Source organism: Saccopteryx leptura, chromosome 8 (assembly GCF_036850995.1).
Source record: "Saccopteryx leptura isolate mSacLep1 chromosome 8, mSacLep1_pri_phased_curated, whole genome shotgun sequence".
Classification (NCBI taxonomy): domain Eukaryota; kingdom Metazoa; phylum Chordata; class Mammalia; order Chiroptera; family Emballonuridae; genus Saccopteryx; species Saccopteryx leptura.
In genome coordinates, this window is record NC_089510.1 from 69708688 (window position 1) to 69726886 (window position 18199).

Consider the following 18199-nt stretch of genomic DNA (forward strand, 5'->3'; position numbering starts at 1 on the left):
GAGACACCCTTCACTTCCACGTGAGTCAGTTCCCTTGGTGGTTCGAGTCTCCACAAGTTGTAAGGCAGAATTTTGAGGACAGGAGAACTTTTTGGCAACAAGGTGAACTCTACCGTCAGTACAGCTGACTCGGGCGCTCCTTTCTAGCCCAGGCAAGCTAGGCCTGGTCACAGCCTCAGCCCCGCCCCTCCCCCGACAGGCGCCGTGTTGGGGGTGAAGGAAGTGCATAAGCTTTGAGGTTCTGCAGGAGTGGCCTTGAAGGGAAACAGTGACAAGGGTCTGTGTCAGAGAGCAGGGTGTCCTTTGGTTTTTCTGTGTGTATTTTCCCACTGCTGCTCAGCGATTCCTGGGTGAGGTCGAGGGCCTGCATACGCTTGTTAAATGTCCTTTGTTCATATGAGACTGGTAGAAAATGAAAAACTAGTTAGGCATGTAATTGGTAGTATCAAGTGTTGGGCCATTTACAAGGGCCTTGTTCTTCCTGTGGGTGTCCCCACACCCCTGTGACCTCGCGCTGGGCCTGAGGCTGGGCTGCACTAATGAGCTACCTTTTGCCCTTCAGCTTCCTTCCACTGTATAGCCTGATGTGTTTTGCTCCGTGAGTGTTCGCCCTAGGCTTGTCTCCCTGGTCTTGACCCAGTGTCTCACCTTTGCACCTCTCTCACAACTCCTATCAGAGCTTGTTTCTGATGGAAGAGGTTCACATGATAAAGAACAAACCAGCCAGTCCTCACATCAAGATAGAGGTGAAAAATGCCACCTTGGCATGGGACTCCGCCCACCCCAGTATCCAGAACTCACCCAAGTTGACCCCCAAAACGAAAAAAGACAAGCGGGCGGCCAGGGGCAAGAAGGAGAAGGGGAGGCAGCTGCAGCACACGGAGCACCAGGAGGTGCTGGCAGAGCAGAGGGGCCACCTCCTCCTGGACAGCGACGAGCGGCCCAGCCCTGAGGAAGAGGAGGGCAAGCACATCCACCTGGGCAACCTCCGCCTGCAGAGGACCCTGTACAACATCGACCTGGAAGTCGAAGAGGTAAGCGCTCCACCTCCCCATGCCCTCTCTGTCTACCCGGTTTCTGTCCCAGCGAGAGCAGGCGGCTGCCGTTGCCGTTAGCAAAGCACGTCTGTGCCTGGGGGTGATTTTGAGTACTGAGCAATTCTGGCCAGCTCCACCTCTAAAAGAAATATCCAGGCATTTAACAATAGGAATGAATAACAACTGGTCTCATGAGGTACTCATTGTTATAAGCGAGGAAAGGAAGCATTCCAGTGGATTTTCCAAGATTTTGCCCCAAGTAGATTTCTGGTTATTATAGTTGTATGTGAGCTCTAAAAATTAATTGTGGTTATTATAATTCTGTGTAAGGATCTCACTACTACTAGGCTATGCATGACACAGAACCTGGAGCATGGTAGGTATTCTCAGTGTTGCTATTATTGACAATTCTGTTGTAATTGTTTATTTTTAATGCAAATAAAGGAGCATTATGGTACATGGTATTATAGTCCAGGTGGCATAGGACTAGAGTCTCTTAGAGGCCCTCCTTTAGAGAGCGGCTGGAACAGAGACTCTGGTTCAAGACTTTTAAGGTATAGAATACGGCTGGGAATCAGCACCATGTTGTGGGCTACATCGTCCAGAGGGTTCCATGTGTAGTAGTATATTAATTCATTTAATAGCCATTTGTTTGAGTACCCACTCTATGCCAGGCACTGTTGTAGGGCTGGTATATAGCAGAGAAAAACCAGACAAAAATCCCTGCTGTTTTGGAGCTTGTGTTCTCATGGGCAGAGACAGAAAATAAGCAAATGGGGGTATATTCCAGGACCCCCGTGTGAATCCCTGAAACCATGGAGAGTGCTGGCCCCTAGTGGTTTTCCCTGTACACACATACTTATGATCAAGTTTAATTCACAAATTAGACACAGGAAGAGATTAATAATAACTAATTAAATAGAGCACTTATGAAACTATACTGTCATAAAAGTTATGTGAATGAGGTGGGTCTCTCTTTCTCCAGTAATTTTTATATTTTTCAGTTCAAACCTATTCCTGAATCTCATAACCATTTCAAGGATGGAAGATTTGTTCTTACCACAGATATTAGTAACCTCAGTGTATGATTTTTTTCCCTTCTTAAGTCAGGAACTTGCACTTTTTCACTTACAGGAAGCACTTTTCAGCTGCTCTTTAACATATCTAAATTGCCAGCATCACTACTCTCTTGCCCTCTTTAGGTAAAATAGGGTTCCTTGACTTGACACAGGCACTTCAATATGTAAATAGTTGATCTGATAGCAGATGGCTATTAACTCAGCAATGGGCAGGGAGTATATAAAGAGTAGATACTCTCAGCGAAGGAATAATTCATGTCCAGGGCAGGATAGAGCAGGATTACATGAGATTTCATCACACTAGTCAGAGCGGCACACTATCTAAAACTTATGAATTGTTCATCTCCGGAATTTTTAGGTTAGTATTTTCAGACCACCGTTAATTGCGGGCAACTGAAAGTGTGGGCAGGTTGAGGGGACTGCTGTGTAATGTATGTCAGATGGTGGTATGGGCCATGAAGAAAGGGTGGTAGAGAGTGCTGTGGCAGGGAGCAGATGTGGTTGCAATTTAAACAGGTCACCTGAGGGAAAGGCCTCATTTGAAACATAGTATTTGAGCCTAGACCTAAAGGGGGTGAGGGAATGAGTCATGTGGGTAACTGGGGGGAGGAGAACATTCCAAGCAGAAGGAACAGAAGGCCAGAGACCCCAAGGCCTATTCCTGGAGCAGAGTGAGCACGGGAAAGAGGAAGTTAGGTGTCAGCATTCCCTCTAATGACATTGGCTTTACTCTGAGTGGGAAGAGAAGCCGTTGAAGGATTGGAGCAGGAGAATGAGGGGACCTGACTTACGTATGAGAGAAGCAGTCTGGCTTCTGGATTCAGAAGAGTGTGCAGGGAAACAAGAACAGTTAACCCAGGAGAAACATGAGTGCCTTGGACCAAGGATGGTGGTAAGACATGTTTCCCCACCTCACTGGAAGCAGGAGTGCGAGGTTCTCATGTGGTGTAATCAAGTCAGCATGTGACGAGAAGCGGGTCACCCAGATCCGGAGCTAGGCTGCAGGATGAAAACATCCCTGCTCTCGAGAACTACAGTCCCTAGGGGAGGTGATCCTTGGTGAGACCACTGGAAACAGCGAACGGTTGTTTGGAGGGCATTCAGGTCACTTTTTTTTACTCCAGTTAACTCTTAACAGGCTTTTTTTTTTTTTAAACAGGCTTCTTACTGAATACGGTTATCTTGATTATTGAGGGAGCTCTACCACACTGCAAATCAGCTCTATTAGTCCTCAGTCAGCAGAAATGTACTCTCCTACTTTCTACTTATTGGTCCTCATTCTGCCCTTTGGAGCTCCCATTCACTGAACTTTAGCTCTTTGAAGAAAGTTACCATAATTCTCCTGACTCCTCCCCCTTAAGGGAGCATAGGGAACTTAATGTTTTGTGATGTCTTTACCTACTTCATTGTTGATATCTCTTTTAGTCACCATTGAGTCATCAGAGCGGAGTTTTCCTTATGCAAACCTAACTGGGCTGAGCAAAGATTGAACCTGTGATTTGGACTCCTCCTTACTGCTAGGCTGTAATCTTTCAGACTCTGGAACCATTTCAAAAACACTGTCCAGCATACTTTCATTAAGTACCAAACACTCCTTGGTTCTATAAGGATAACTCAAGTTGCCCAAAGCCCATTGAGAGAGCCAGCATTAGTTTAAGTAACAAGGCCAAGCAAGATCAAACAACTGGCAAGTGCTAGTGGAGTTGAGATTCAGATCAAGACTTGTCTGCCTCCATGCTCTTTGAACACTGCCGCTCTTCATTGCTTCCTCTGCTGGGAGACTTTCTCCAATACAAGGTTGCTAAATAAATGGCCTGTTAAAATCATCTGTTCATGAGGACGTGTGACTCTGCCCATTTTTTGGCCTGAGTCTATTCAGTTAATCACAGGCTTGGTTTTCCTCTTTTTTGTGGGATTAAAGGTATAGATAGATATTCCTCAGATTCTTAGAAATGTTTTGTAGGGAAATGGAAGCAACAGTATCCATAGATTTTTTGGGTTTTTGTTTGTTTTTTGTGACAGAGAGAGGGACAGATAGGGACAGACAGACAGAAAGGGAGAGAGATGAGCGTCAGTTATTCATTGCGGTCCCTTAGTTGTTCATTGGTTGCTTTCTCATATGTGTCTTGACCGGGGGGCTACAGCAGAGTGAGTGACCCCTTGCTCAAGCCAGTGACCTTGGGTTCAAGCCAGCGACCTTTGGCTTCAAGCCAGAGACCTTTGGGCTCAAGCCAGTGACCATGGGGTCATGGCTTAAGCTGGTAACCTCAAATTTCAAACCTGGGTCCTCTGCATCCTAGTCTAGCACTCTATTCACTGCGCCACTGCCTGGTCAGGCTATTGAAAATGATTTATACGTCCTGGAGAAAAAAATAATAATAAAATAGTTCTGGGCCCTGGCCAGTTAGCTCAGTTGGTTAAGAGTATTATCCTGAAATGACAAGGTTTGATCCCTGGCCAGGGCCCACATGGGAAGCAACCAGTGAATGCACCACTGAGTAGAACAAATGAATACTTCCCTCCCCCCCTTCTCTCTCTGTCTCTAAAAAATAAATAAATAAATAAATAGTTCTATTCTCTCTTCCAAAAACAACAAAATAAACAATGAAAAAACATGGATTGCCAACAGAGTAGGACAGGGGTTGGGTCTTTTAAAAAGGGACGTGGGATACCTTACTGTGTATGGCATATTTGATTTTTCCCAAAGCTCACACACCTGTTACCTTAGTGTAGCTCCACAGAAACCCTGGGAAGTACGTGTCTGACAAGGGAGAAAAGAGGGAATAACTTGCTTGGTAATCAGGAAGGCAGTTTCCATATTGCTGGACAGTTCATGTGTTTTTCCTCAAAGAAATAGGAAGTCCTTGGAGATGAGTTGTCAGTAGTCCTTTGATGACCTTCCATCTCGCTCTGTGTTTTTTTCCAGGGTAAACTGGTTGGAATCTGTGGCAGTGTGGGAAGTGGAAAAACCTCTCTCATTTCAGCCATTTTAGGCCAGGTAATATTTTGTTACTGTGCTTGGCATTTTCCGCTTCTTTCTCTGGACTCGTAGGAGGGGTCTCAGGAACAATGAGTGTGGTTCCTGGAGAGAGTCGGGAGAGACAGGAACAAGAGGAAGCCTCCCCACCGCCGCTCCTCCCCTCAGCAGCACTGTGTTGGGAGGGGCCTAGGACAGCCACCAGTGCACACTGTGTGTCTCACTGTCTGAGAGGACAAGCTTGTATGTGCAAGTATGACCCAGGCCTAGGACAGCCGCCAGTGCACACTGTATGTCTCACTGTCTGAGAGGACAAGCTTGTCTGTGCAAGTATGACCCAGGCCTCAGGATAGCCGCCAGTGCACACTGTATGTCTCACTGTCTGAGAGGACAAGCTTGTCTGTGCAAGTGTGACTCAGGCCTCAGGACAGCCGCCAGTGCACACTATGTCTCACTGTCTAAGACAGGGATCTCCAAACTTTTTACACAGGGGGCCAGTTCACTGTCCCTCAGACCATTGGAGGGCTGCCAAATACAGTGCTCCTCTCACTGACCACCAATGAAAGAGGTGCGCCTTCCAGAAGTGCAGTGGGGGCTGGATAAATGGCCTCAGGGGGCCGCATTGCGGCCCGCAGGCCGTAGTTTGGGGACACCTGGTCTAAGAGGACAAGCTTGTATGTGCAAGTATGACCCAGGCTGGCAAATGAAACTTTTGTTCCAAATCATAGCATCCCTGACCCCAGACAGATTGTCAACTGTCAGTCCCAGAAGGAACCCTGAAAGAAGATCAAATGGATAATTAAGTCATACCAGTTGCTGTGACTGAAATCAAAGCAGATGCTCCTCGTGCAGTTCCTTCATGTTGGAGAGGGGGTGTCACTGTCGTTATATGGATATTTATGATACTAGTTGTTATCTAACTGGAACTTTTCCGCTTTGGTCTTCATTTTATAGAAGCAGCTGATCTAGAATAGCCTGGATTAATTCTGTAGATGAGCTGGCCTGCCCTCAAATTGAGGCTGTAAATCCTTACAACCTCCTCCCAGGGGATTCTGAAAAGGCCTTCCACTTGGGTTTCCCTTAATTAAGACAGTCTGCAGTTAGGAAGGATGTAGAATACTGTATAGGTTGCTGAGTGAAGTGTTGGTTTATTCAGGTCATGGCTTGTGCTGGGCTCCCGTCACACATAAGCAAGGAGACTTGATTTCCTTTGCTGCTGTAGCTCTCTGTGGAACAAAGGTGAGGTTTGGCGTGGGGTCCAAAAAGCATCCAAAGAAACTGCCATAACTTTCAACTTCATTGTGGAGTGGGGGCACTCTGTGGCTCAGGGCGATGATTTTGCATTGTGATGCCATTGGGTGGTGTCTGTTTCCCTAGATGACACTTCTAGAGGGCAGCATTGCAGCCAGTGGGACCTTCGCTTATGTGGCCCAGCAGGCCTGGATCCTCAATGCCACTCTGAGGGACAACATCCTTTTTGGGAAGGAATTTGATGAAGAAAGGCAAGGAATGTTTGGTTTCCGTCATGCTTTCTGTCTTGGCCACGTAAGACGCCAGGCAGCCCAAGTCAGCAGGCTCGCTCCAGCCGTCTCCCTGATGTGGTGTCTTTGTGTCCTTCAGATACAACTCTGTGCTGAACAGCTGCTGCCTGAGGCCTGACCTGGCCATCCTGCCCAACAGTGACCTGACTGAGGTACAAGCCTTCTCTGCTCCTGGTGGGGGCTTGTATATAGCAGAGAGGATTCTGGAAGATGGGTGGCACCACTATGCCAGAGCCACCTGCTAGGGGTGCATCTTAAAGGCGCGGGAGAAAAACCTACACAGTGAGACTCACTCCCACTGAGACTTGATGTGAGGAAATACCTGTGCCTTAGGACAGGGATCTCAACACCACCTGTTTTAAGCATATAAATATTTCATGTCAGGTGGGCTTTAAACAAGATCCCGTGGTTGGTTCACAGTTAATGTTTGCTACACTTTTTATTTTTAAAACTCTTAAGTCAAGCATGTGAGCTTCTCCCCCTGAGCCTCATTCTTCCAACGTCCTTACTCAGATGTGGTCTGTAGAGAGCCCTCCTCTGTTAGCAAGGAAGAGGCCGTAGCACAAATCCATCTTTCTTTGGTTCTCTGCCCTGGAGCAGTTTCCAGAGGTGTGTCTTTGGAAGTGGTTTTTTTGAGTCCCGAGCTCTCTCTTATGACCAGTCCTAGAGGTCTCTGGGGCTGGCACTTTTAATCAGCTGACTTCAGTTATATCCCTCAAACCAGATTCGGTGAATGGTTTAATTAGTTCACTGACTCCCACATGTCAGCCCCCAGATCAGCAACTTCACCAGACACTGGGAACTTGTTAGAAATGCAGATTGCTATGCCCCACTCCAGACTTACTGAGGCAGAAACCCCTAGAGGTGGGGCCCAACAAACTGTTTTACAAGCCCTGCAAGAAACTGTTCAAGTTTGAAAACCTTTGAATTAATTGAATGTTTTTTTAAGGACAAGATTGTTTTAAAATTACAGGGCCAGTTACCATTTGACAACTGATTTATTCATCCATTTGGTAACATTTGTCAGGTGCTTGTTGTGTGCCAGCTACATGTGCAGAGACTTCTGGGCCCTGGGAACATAAAGTAATAGGACAGTAATGTGCACCTTCAGAAAGCTTCCAGCTGGGAGGATGAGACCCACACAGGAGACACAAAATAAGCTGATGAAAAGGAGTCCCTTTTCTTTTGAGTGTTAGTGAAGAAGAGGGGTTGGGGTGTTACAGAAAGGAGGATGCCAGAACTGAGCAGATCTAGTACAGGAAGAGGCATGACAGTAGTCCTGTGCGTTCTTAACATATGCACAATTTAAAATGGCTTAGATCCTGTCCTTTAGGGCTCTTGAAGAGTTTCAAGGAAGGGTGGGACATGGTCAGCTTTGTGTTTTGGGAAGCACATTCTGCCCATAAAGAACGGACTGGAGTGGGGTGTCCAGGGAACGTGGGAAGGCCAGATGTGGGGCTGGTTAGTAACCAGGTGGTTGTGGGAGAGAGGAGGCATCTGGGCTGGCTGCCCCAGTCCCAGTGTGGGCCCTAGAGGAGCACAGTGGCCGCTTATCCGGAGGGGAATGCAGTAGAAGGTGCCGCTTTGGGTGGAGGAGGGAAGCGGTGACTGGGGTGATCGCTAAGCCCAGTTCTGGACTTGCGCTGGCGGCTTCATTGTGCTTCCTGGGCTCCTGTAGATTGGCGAGCGAGGAGCCAACCTGAGTGGTGGGCAGCGCCAAAGGATCAGCCTGGCCCGGGCCTTGTATAGTGACCGGGACATCTACATCCTGGATGACCCCCTCAGTGCCTTAGATGCCCATGTGGGCAACCACATCTTCAACAGTGCTATCCAGAAGCACCTCAAGTCCAAGACGGTTCTGTTTGTTACCCACCAGTTACAGGTATGGTGCTTTCTTCTTCCCCAGTGCCTATGTGGCTTGAGAAATCAGAGGCAAGGGAGGGGGGCTTGGTCCTTCTAGGTGTCTTTGTGGTCTCCTAGAAGTGCCTGGAACCATCAGTATTTATTTCCTCAGGAAATAGTCACCTGGCCCATTATACCAAATAAGGCTTGTTGTACCAGTATAGCAGGTGGCTGTCTAAATCAGAGATCCCTGGAACAGGTTAGCTTCTGCATGTAAATCAGTAAGTAAAAGGGATAAGCTGAAAAGAGAGTCTGGGTACGAGATAGTTTGGAAAGCATTATGCTAAGTTAAGTGGGAACTGTTTCGGGAAAACAAGTCTTCCCCATCTGTCATGCCATGACAAGCAGCCGCTTTGTAGAGCAGCTCAAAGATGTCGCCATCAGCTTTGCATATGTTGTCAAGTTTGGGGTTAACCCTTCATTCTGCCACAGAAAGTCAGTAATTGTGTACTTCTGAGTGTGGTAAAAGGCTGTGAAGTATAATGCAAGGCTCCTGTGGCTCCTCCAGTAGATTTAGGTCAAAAACGGAAGGAACTGCGCTTGGAACCATATAGATCTCAAGGCCCAGTAAACCAAAGCAGAGGTTCCCGGTCTTGGCACCACTGACACGGGCCAGATAGCTCTTCCATGTGGGGGCTGTTCTAGTCATTTCTGGCCTCTGTCTACCAGATGGCAGGAGCACTCCTGCTCTCTCCCCTCTAATTGTAACAACCGAAGGTGTCTCCAGATATTGTCAGATGTCCCCTGCAAGGCTTAGTGGCTTCCAGGTAAGAACCACTAGATTAAGGTATGAATGATTGGATGCATTTGCACAAATATCAGCAACACTGTGTTATCTCTGTCTTTGCCTCTAGTACCTGGCTGATTGTGACAAAGTGATCTTCATGAAAGAGGGCTGTATTACAGAAAGGGGCAGCCATGAGGAGCTGATGAATCTCAATGGTGATTATGCTACCATTTTTAATAACCTGTTGCTGGGAGAGACACCCCCAGTTGAGGTAAGAGTCAAATGGCATTTGTATGCATTTCCCCTTTTTAGCAAGGGAGGCGTGACCTCACTGAATGATGGCCGGATCTCAGCTGAATTTACTGCCTGTGTCTTACCAGCAAAGCCCTATTTTCTGATGACTGCACTGCTGTGTTTTAGTTCACAGACCAGTTCAGCTATAGGTGAGCAGGATTGTAGGGCTGGTGAGCCAAGGACTTCTGCCACTGAGAACTTATTAATAAGACAGTGACAAAGAACATTGTAGCTTCCGTGTGTTATCAAAGCAAGAAACTTCCAACCCTTACATAGAGAATTTTTATGAGTTTATTTTAGCCAAACTGATGACATTGCTGGGAAATAAGATCTTAAATGCTCTATAGAATGAGTTTGCAGTTTCTTTTCTACACTTGGGTTAATTAGGCGAGGAGCGTATGGAGCATTACATGGAGGGTGGGGGAAAGCAAGGCTGAGATTAGATTACGTGACCTTAACCAGATGATGTGCTCTCCTGAGGGTGATTAAGTTTTAGGGGGTTCTGGGAAAAAGGATTACTTCTGGTATTTCAAAGGTTTGTTACCCTAGATGCACAAGAACAGCGGACAGGGCTGGCTTCCTTTTACAAAAGAAAGAAACTTTAGACCTGTGCCATTTTTGTAAACATGATAGTTTTGCACAGCCTCTCACAGGTGTCTGTATTAATTTCATGTTTTAAAAAGTAGATAATGTGCCAACTAGAAGCACAAAAGTTCCTACACAAAATTCTGTGAGTCATTAGAGCTTTTGCATATTAAGAGTAGTTCACGGCCCTGGCCAGTTGGCTCAGCAGTAGAGCGTCGGCCTGGCGTGCAGAAGTCCCGGGTTCGATTCCCGGCCAGGGCACACAGGAGAGGCGCCCATCTGCTTCTCCACCCCTTCCCCTCTCCTTCCTCTCTTTCTCTTCCACTCCCGCAGCGAGGCTCCATTGGAGCAAAGATGGCCCGGGCGCTGGGGATGGCTCTGTGGCCTCTGCCTCAGGCGCTAGACTGGCTCTGGATGCAACAGAGTGACACCCCAGAGGGGCAGAGCATCGCCCCCTGGTGGGCAAGCCGGGTGGATCCTGGTCGGGCACATGCGGGAGTCTGTCTGACTGCCTCCCTGTTTCCAGCTTCAGAAAAATGGAAAAAAAAAAAAAAAAGAGTAGTTCACAATCTTGAGCTCATAGAATACCAAACTGAAGTCTTTGCTCAGTCGGCCATAGACTTAAGGTTTTCCGTTTGTTACTAATACTCATGACATTCAGTGGCTTTGTGCAAATACGGTATGTTGCTTAAGCATATCTTTTGTCCTATGTAGAACATTTCATTTTGACTTTTATAAAAATTGCAATTCAGGCCCTGGCTGGTTGGCTCAGTGGTGGAGCGTCGGCCTGGCGTGCAGAAGTCCCGGGTTTGATTCCCGGCCAGGGCACACAGGAGAAGCGCCCATCTGCTTCTCCACCCCTCCCCCTCTCCTTCCTCTCTGTCTCTCTCTTCCCCTCCCGCAGCGAGGCTCCATTGGAGCAAAGATGGCCCGGGCGCTGGGGATGGCTCCTTGGCCTCTGCCCCAGGCACTAGAGTGGCTCTGGTCGCAGCAGAGTGATGTCCCGGAGGGGCAGAGCATCGCCTCCTGGTGGGCAGAGCGTCGCCCCCTGGTGGGCGTGCAGGGTGGATCCTGGTCGGGCGCGTGCGGGAGTCTGTCTGACTGTCTCTCCCCGTTTCCAGCTTCAGGAAAAAAAAAAAAATTGCAATTCATGTCATTTGTATAAACTTTTTAAATGTAGAAACTTTACTTCAATTTTGGGGATACTAGAATAAAAGGCTTTGATGTTCTGGAAAAAAAGTTATAGGCCTGAAGCATGAGTCTCCACCGTGCCCTGCCCAGTTAGGGATTAATGTTTAGATCACCCTGGGAGGTCACTTTAGGTTAGATTTCTTTTTTTTTTTACAGGATCCACAATGTGTTCGTTGTTCAGTCAAAGCTTAGTTTAAAAAATTCCATCAATCCTGATTGAAGCATATGAAATTCCTTTTTTAATGAACAAGTGTATGAGGAGCCAGGGAAGAGAAATTAAACATTGCATACATTTAAAAATGATCCCTGGTGTCCTGGCTGCTGACTTGACACTCATTAACTAACAACTATTAGGTCCCAGTTACTAGATTAGGCACTTCATAAATGCCATCCTATGTAGCGATTTAAACAGAGTTCTGTAGCAAAATATGATTATCCCTCCCTTTTGCAGCTGAGGAAGTGGGAGCTCAGAAAAGTTAAGCAGCTTGCTAATGTTAAGTAGCAAAATTCACTCCAGTACATTTGAAGATCTTTTGTTTTTGTTTTTTTAATTTATTTATTCATTTTAGAGAGGAGAGGGAGAGACAGAGAGGAGAGACAGAGAGAGAGAAGGGGGGGGGAGGAGCTGGAAGCATCAACTCCCATATGTGCCTTGACCAGGCAAGCCCAGGGTTTCGAACCGGCGACCTAAGCATTTCCAGGTCGACGCTTTATCCACTGCGCCACTACAAGTCAGGCCATTTGAAGATCTAATTGGGTTTATGAAGTCATTCATGAATCGGGCAGCAGCCCATCTAGCATCTAGAAGGACACTCTGAGGAGTTGTACAAAATGGAAGGTTTCCATAGGCAGAAAGAGGGTAGGATGAGGCGATTTTAAAAGAGTGGAGTCTCTCAGGCAAAATTCTCTTCCTTTAGGTGAAGGCAGTGGGTCTTAGGCAGATTACCTCACCAGTATTGATCAGGAAATTCCAGGCCGAATGGTTGAAAATTGCATTCCTGGGAGAGCCTGAACTGCAGTTAGGTACTAAGTCTTGCTGTGGATTAGCAAAAGCAACTCCACTTTGGACCCGTTTCTTTTCAACACTAACAAGTGCACTTTGATCCCAAAGAGCTCTTTCTGCCGTGCTGTCCTGCCCAAAGATGGCAGCTGGGCTTCGAGTTGGCAAACACAGGGCGTATTTACTTGCCAAAGAGCTTTTTCTTCCTTCATGCCAACCTGCTTTCGTATGAACACCTTGGGTCCTAGAGGTGCACTCAGGCTAGGCTGAAAATTACTTCTTAGCTACCAAGTCATTTTCATGTCTGAGAGGAATAAAAGCAGGAAGTTATTGGAATCTTTTCTGAGAATCTTTGAGTGACATCCTGTTTGATTTCAGGTACATTACAACTTAAGTGTTTGTGACTAATTTGTTTTTGGCCTTTTCGATTAACTCAGATATGCCAGGTGTCCTCAGTAACTTCCATAGAGACACCCTGAGGCAGATTTGGGTCTGTGGTCTCTCATCCTGTGAGTCTCAGGGTACTGTTCAGATTGTTTTCTCCTCACTGTGGGCGTGGAGGGGAAAGTAAGAGGGAGAGAAGCTAATATCTGGAATGTCTGAGGAAAAATAGACTTTGAGAGTCAATGAGTTGTAGTGGAGGGGCATACTTTCAGTTTTTCACTTAACTATCCTGAGTTTCAGTTTCCTCATCTTAAAAATAGGGATGGTACCTACCTCTTATAGTTGCATCAGTTAAATAAAATGATATGTTATGTTCTTTCCCTAGTAGGTGGTCAGCAAATGGTAATTTTCTCTTTAGACAGTGCATTTATTCATGTACTGCAATACATAATAGAATTTAGGGTTCTTTATGTGTGGCTCTAAATTTTATATTATTTTGTGACTTTTTCACTATGAATTTTAGAAGTTTGGTTCGAAAGCAAACTGGAGTCATGAGGCTGTGGCATAGAATTTAATGTAGTAAAGCTATATTTTAAAAATTTCCTATATAAAGATATAAGAGGAACTTAGTTGGAGAACATTAGTAGTTCCTAATCTCTCAGGTTCAGTTTGATGAATGTTTACTAAGTTCCTCTGTGCCCTGTTGCGGAAAGTTCTGGGTATTAGGCCCTGTGTTGGTTATAAGCTTGAGTGAGACATCATCTCACTTCTTTTATTTATTTTATTTTTTTCCTGAAATGAGAAGCGGGGAGGCAGAGAGACAGACTCCCACATGCACCTGAGCAGAATCCACCCAGCAAGCCCCCTATGGGGTGATGCTCTGCCTATCTGGGGCGTTGCTCCGTTGCAACCAAAGCCATTCTAGCGCCTGAAGTGGAGGCCATAGAGCTATCCTCAGCGCCCGGGCCAACTTTACTCCAATGGAGCCTTGGCTACAGGAAGGGAAGAGAGAAACAGAGAGAAAGGAGAGGGGGAAGGGTGGAGAAGCAGAATGGGCACTTCTCCTGTGTGCTCTGACTGGGATTTGAACCCAGGACTTCCACACGCCGGGCTGACGCTCTACCACTGAGCCAACTGGTCAGGGCTGACATCATCTCACTTCTTGAGGGACTCATCATCTCTTAGGGAAGACCAGTGCTCTGTGCTCTCACACCAGGTTACATTTATAGCAACTGTGCTGTAATAAAGTACTACTCACAGTGTCTGGGTAGGGGGGACTTTATTCTAGACTTAATCTGAGTTGTCTCAGGGAGAGTGTAAGATTTGAATCTGTTTGAATGGAAACAACTGTGACTGCATTTGGACAAGGGGTAGGGCATTCCAAGCAAAGAAACAGTTTGGACAAAGGTACAGAAGTGGAGAGTCACAGTGGTATGAGGAATGGTCAGAAATCTAGTATGGCATGAGAGGAGGAGCCCCGGGAATGGAAAAGGAACTTGCAGTTGGTCTAGGGCCAGAATGTGTAGGTTTTACAAAAAATGTATTTCTTTTCAATTACAGCAGCAGCTTGATAAATGACTCTCTAGTACAGCGGTTCTCAACCTGTGGGTCGCGACCCCAGCGGGGGTCGAACGACCAAAACACAAGGGTCGCTTAAAGCCATCGGGCGACCCACAGGTTGAGAACCGCTGCTCTAGTAGATCTTGTGGACATTTGCCTGAATGGCCGTATCATGACTGGAGACGCTTCTTTTTTTTAATATTAGATTAATTTAAAAAAGGAAACCAGTGGTTCACAGAAGAAGTCACAAGACAAATGTCCTAAAACGGGATCAGTAAAGAAGGAGAAAGCAGTGAAGCCAGAGGAAGGTAATGACCTTTTTTTGAGATTTTAGATTTGTCATTAAAGTATATCAGAAATTATGCCATGCAGTAATTCATAATATTTGATAACATTGTTTGTTGTAGAGTATCTAGCCTTATATTCCTGGAATAACAAAATATTTATTATGTAATAACAGGAGACCATGAGGCACCTTCTGTTTGCTTAAACAGACCCAGGCAATAAGAATGCCTCTGGTCCTCTCTCTTCTGTGCGGTCAGGTACAGCTGACCATAGCTGAGTCATCCTGAGTGTGGAGAAGTTGAGTGGTGGGTAGAGGTGTTCCCTTCCTTTCTGGGGTTCTCCTCTGCTCTCTGAAAGCCAGTGCTGACCCTGGTAGGGGTGGTCCAGCTCCGAGAATGCCTGTGTTCTCAGTAATGCCCTGTTAGAAGGGTACACTCCTCAGAGATTGCCCTCGAACTGTGGCGAAGAGTTACATCTAGGGTTTGTCCTACCTGACTCTCCCTATCCAGAGTCCTGTTCTTTCAACCCTTTATCTTATCAACTGAAACAAATCTTGAGAGTTAGAAAAGAACACAGTCCTCTTTTATAGCTCTCTTTCTGTTGTGTCACCTCCTCACCTGAGGCTTTGAATTCAGGTTTGGCACTGTTTTCACTTCCTTGTTCTTAAAACTGCAGCAGATGCTTGGTGTTGACCATCCTAATCCTAATTTACCACTCCCTGCCTCTTTTCTTTCTTTTAATAAGCCAGGTATCAATTTTGAATTCAAGTGTGATTTAATAGCTTACACACACACACACACACACACACACACACACACACACGAGAAAACACACACAAAAAAACAATCTTTCAGTTCCTGCCAGAGGCAGTATAGAAAACCAAAATATCCTCAGGGAACATTTGTTCTTATCTACAGAACCACTTCTGGCCTACTTGGCTTGTCCCAAAATAATTAAAGATGTGTGATAAAGAGGAAGAGGGTTCTGGTAGTGCTGTTTCTCTGTATTGGCACTCAGCATCAGTAACCTGATCACACCAGGAAGCCCCTCGGAGCTATCCTTGAATCTTCTCTCCTACAGCAATCACCACGTTCTACTGAATTTACCTCCTAAGCCTGCATCCCCATTGCCACGGCTCTGCTTCTGGCCTTCATCATCTCGCACCTGCAGCTGTCTGTCCTCCATGCAGACACCTGGGAGATAGAGTTGAAAACCCAAGACCAACCCACCTTCCTACACAGAGTCCTTTAGTGGCCTCTTCCCAGTGTTTTCTAATCTTTTCCCTGATACGGCACACATAAAAAATGTCGTTCTTTGTGTGGGACACTGGGATACATACAAGAGTTGACAGGACAGGCCATCCCAGGCCCGTCTAGCCAGTAGGGCTGGGCGTTAAATCTCCACACATCTCCACAGGGCACTCTTGTCTGAAGGATAACTTCTGACCACAGCCTGCCTGATGGGCCTGATCCTTTGCCACTCCTTAGGCACATACACGGTTCTAGCTGTGCTGACTTGGTTATCGTACTTAGGTCATGCTGTTTCCTTCCCCTGTGCCCATTGTCCCCCCCTGCCCCACTCCCCACCCTCACCCCTGCCAGCTCCGGCTTATGAGTTACATAAAGTCTTCCTGAAGCCTCCCTGCTAAGCACCCCACAGCTTCCCCCAGGAGGTTAGCAATACCTCCTGGGTGTTCCCATGCTGCCCTGCATAGAGCACTAACATTGCACTTAACATATTTTATTAGAATTATGTGTTTACCAGTCTGTCTACTCTTAGGTGTCATTTCTTAGCCCTGCCAGTAAGTCTGTGTCAGGGCTCGCGGCAGATGACCAACCGCAAAGGAGTGTCTGACTGTCTGACGTCACAGGCCGAGAAGTCCTGGATGATCGAAAACTCCACCGCCCTTCTCACTCCCCCTCCCCTAACTTTTAAAAAAGCACGTCCTAGTCTGTGCCTGGCTAGTCTGAGCCTGGCTAGTCTGTGCCTGGCTAGTCTGAGCCTGGCTAGTCTGTGCCTGGCTAGTCTGTGCCTGGCTAGTCTGTGCCTGGCTAGTCTGAGCCTGGCTAGTCTGAGCCTGGCTAGTCTGTGCCTGGCGTGACTCTCCCTTGCTCCCTTGCGAGTCAGGCCGGCAGGGTTCCTTTCTTCCTTTTAATAAAGCCTGTTACTCTGGCCTTTTCGGACTCCGATGGATTCTAACACCTACTAGATTGTGGAAGGATACTCAGGCAGATCTCAAGGGCAGGGACCTGGTCTTACTCCTTTTTACCGCTCCAGGGCCTCATCCTGGGCCTGTTTGTAGAAGAGACTTTGTAAATGGATGAATGAATCTGCTAAAGAAATAATTCTGATCTAGAGCCCCGTGTGAAACTGTAGGTTGTTTTTTATTTTGCTCTTCTACAGGTGACTTAATTTAGAAAAGTGGCTTTTTCTGAGTTTGTGTTTCTTTTTTTCTCACCTAGGGCAGCTGGTGCAAGTGGAGGAGAAGGGGCAGGGTTCAGTGCCCTGGTCAGTGTACGGTGTCTACATCCAGGCTGCCGGGGGCCCCTTGGCTTTCCTGTTCATTACATCCCTTTTCATGTTGAATGTGGGCAGTACGGCCTTCAGCAACTGGTGGTTGAGCTACTGGATCAAGGAAGGAAGTGGGGTAAGGCTACATCTCTCCATATGGCCTGGCCATTCTTCTGCTTTTTTTGAGAGAATGTGTTTATTAAAACTGGGACAGTGAAACAGAGGAAGGTCTTAGGGTAGAAGAAGCAACAGGAGAAGCCTCGGCAGTGCTCTGCTTTGGCTCTCTAGAATCGTCCTAGTGAAGAAGTGAGCCAAGGCAGGGCTGCTATTAGCTCACTGAAAAGTCAGAGACAAGGGGACCTTGGCCACAGGTGTAGGGGGTTAGCCTGAGGCAAGCTGCTGCTGCCCACTAGTGCCCTGGTTGCAAGTCTTATGGGGTCCCTTAGAGTGTAGGAGAAAAGAGTAAAGGTGTGGGCATGCTCCCGAGAGAGCCTGCTCCTTGGCCATTCTTATGGAAAGTCATTTTCGATTAAAAGACACAGTGAACAAGGGTCACGTCACCCAGGATGAAAAAGATGAGCCCCTAACGTAACCTCACAGATATTTGCTCCCTGACCAACTCAAGAGACAGTAGCACTTATCAGTAGCACACCTGTGGGCTATCTGCCTGCATCCATTAGAAAAAAGAGAAGAGGGCAGGGCCCCCCTTGTGTTTGCAGGTGAGGTCCCAGAGCCCTTCCTCTGCACCCGCCCTTGAGCTGAGAATGGCCCTGCGTAGGGTTCTCGTAGTCCTTAGGAGTCTTGCCTCCAACAGAACAGCACGGTGACTCATGGGAACGAGACCTCTGTGAGCAGCAGCATGAAGGACAATCCTCACATGCGGTACTACGCCAGCGTCTATGCCCTCTCCATGGCTGTCATGCTGATCCTGAAGGCCGTCCGAGGAGTGGTGTTTGTCAAGGTACGCAGTGGTGGCCGCTGCTTCTCCTCACCCTAGTGACCGTGGTCAGGCTTCAGCATGGCCTCTCTTGGGTTTACACTGAGGAAGGTGACTCCTTCGGTGGCAGCCGTCACTGACATGACCCGTATCCCATGAGCCTTAGCCTTTTTATATCATCTACCTCCT

The 18199-nt window shown here is 47.1% G+C and overlaps 1 protein-coding gene across 3 annotated transcripts in view; it reads left to right on the forward strand.

Annotated features, from left to right (window-relative positions):
* ABCC5 (ATP binding cassette subfamily C member 5) overlaps positions 1-18199 on the forward strand; it is a 92385-nt gene that overhangs the window by 43083 nt on the left and 31103 nt on the right. For 2 of the 3 annotated variants that reach the window (XM_066347867.1, XM_066347870.1), the window contains exons 11-19: positions 678-1034; positions 5043-5114; positions 6471-6595; positions 6714-6786; positions 8313-8516; positions 9391-9534; positions 14483-14585; positions 17025-17209; positions 17888-18034. In XM_066347867.1, the coding sequence (XP_066203964.1) occupies positions 678-1034; positions 5043-5114; positions 6471-6595; positions 6714-6786; positions 8313-8516; positions 9391-9534; positions 14483-14585; positions 17025-17209; positions 17888-18034 (1410 nt within the window). The other variant, XM_066347871.1, reaches the window with a different exon arrangement.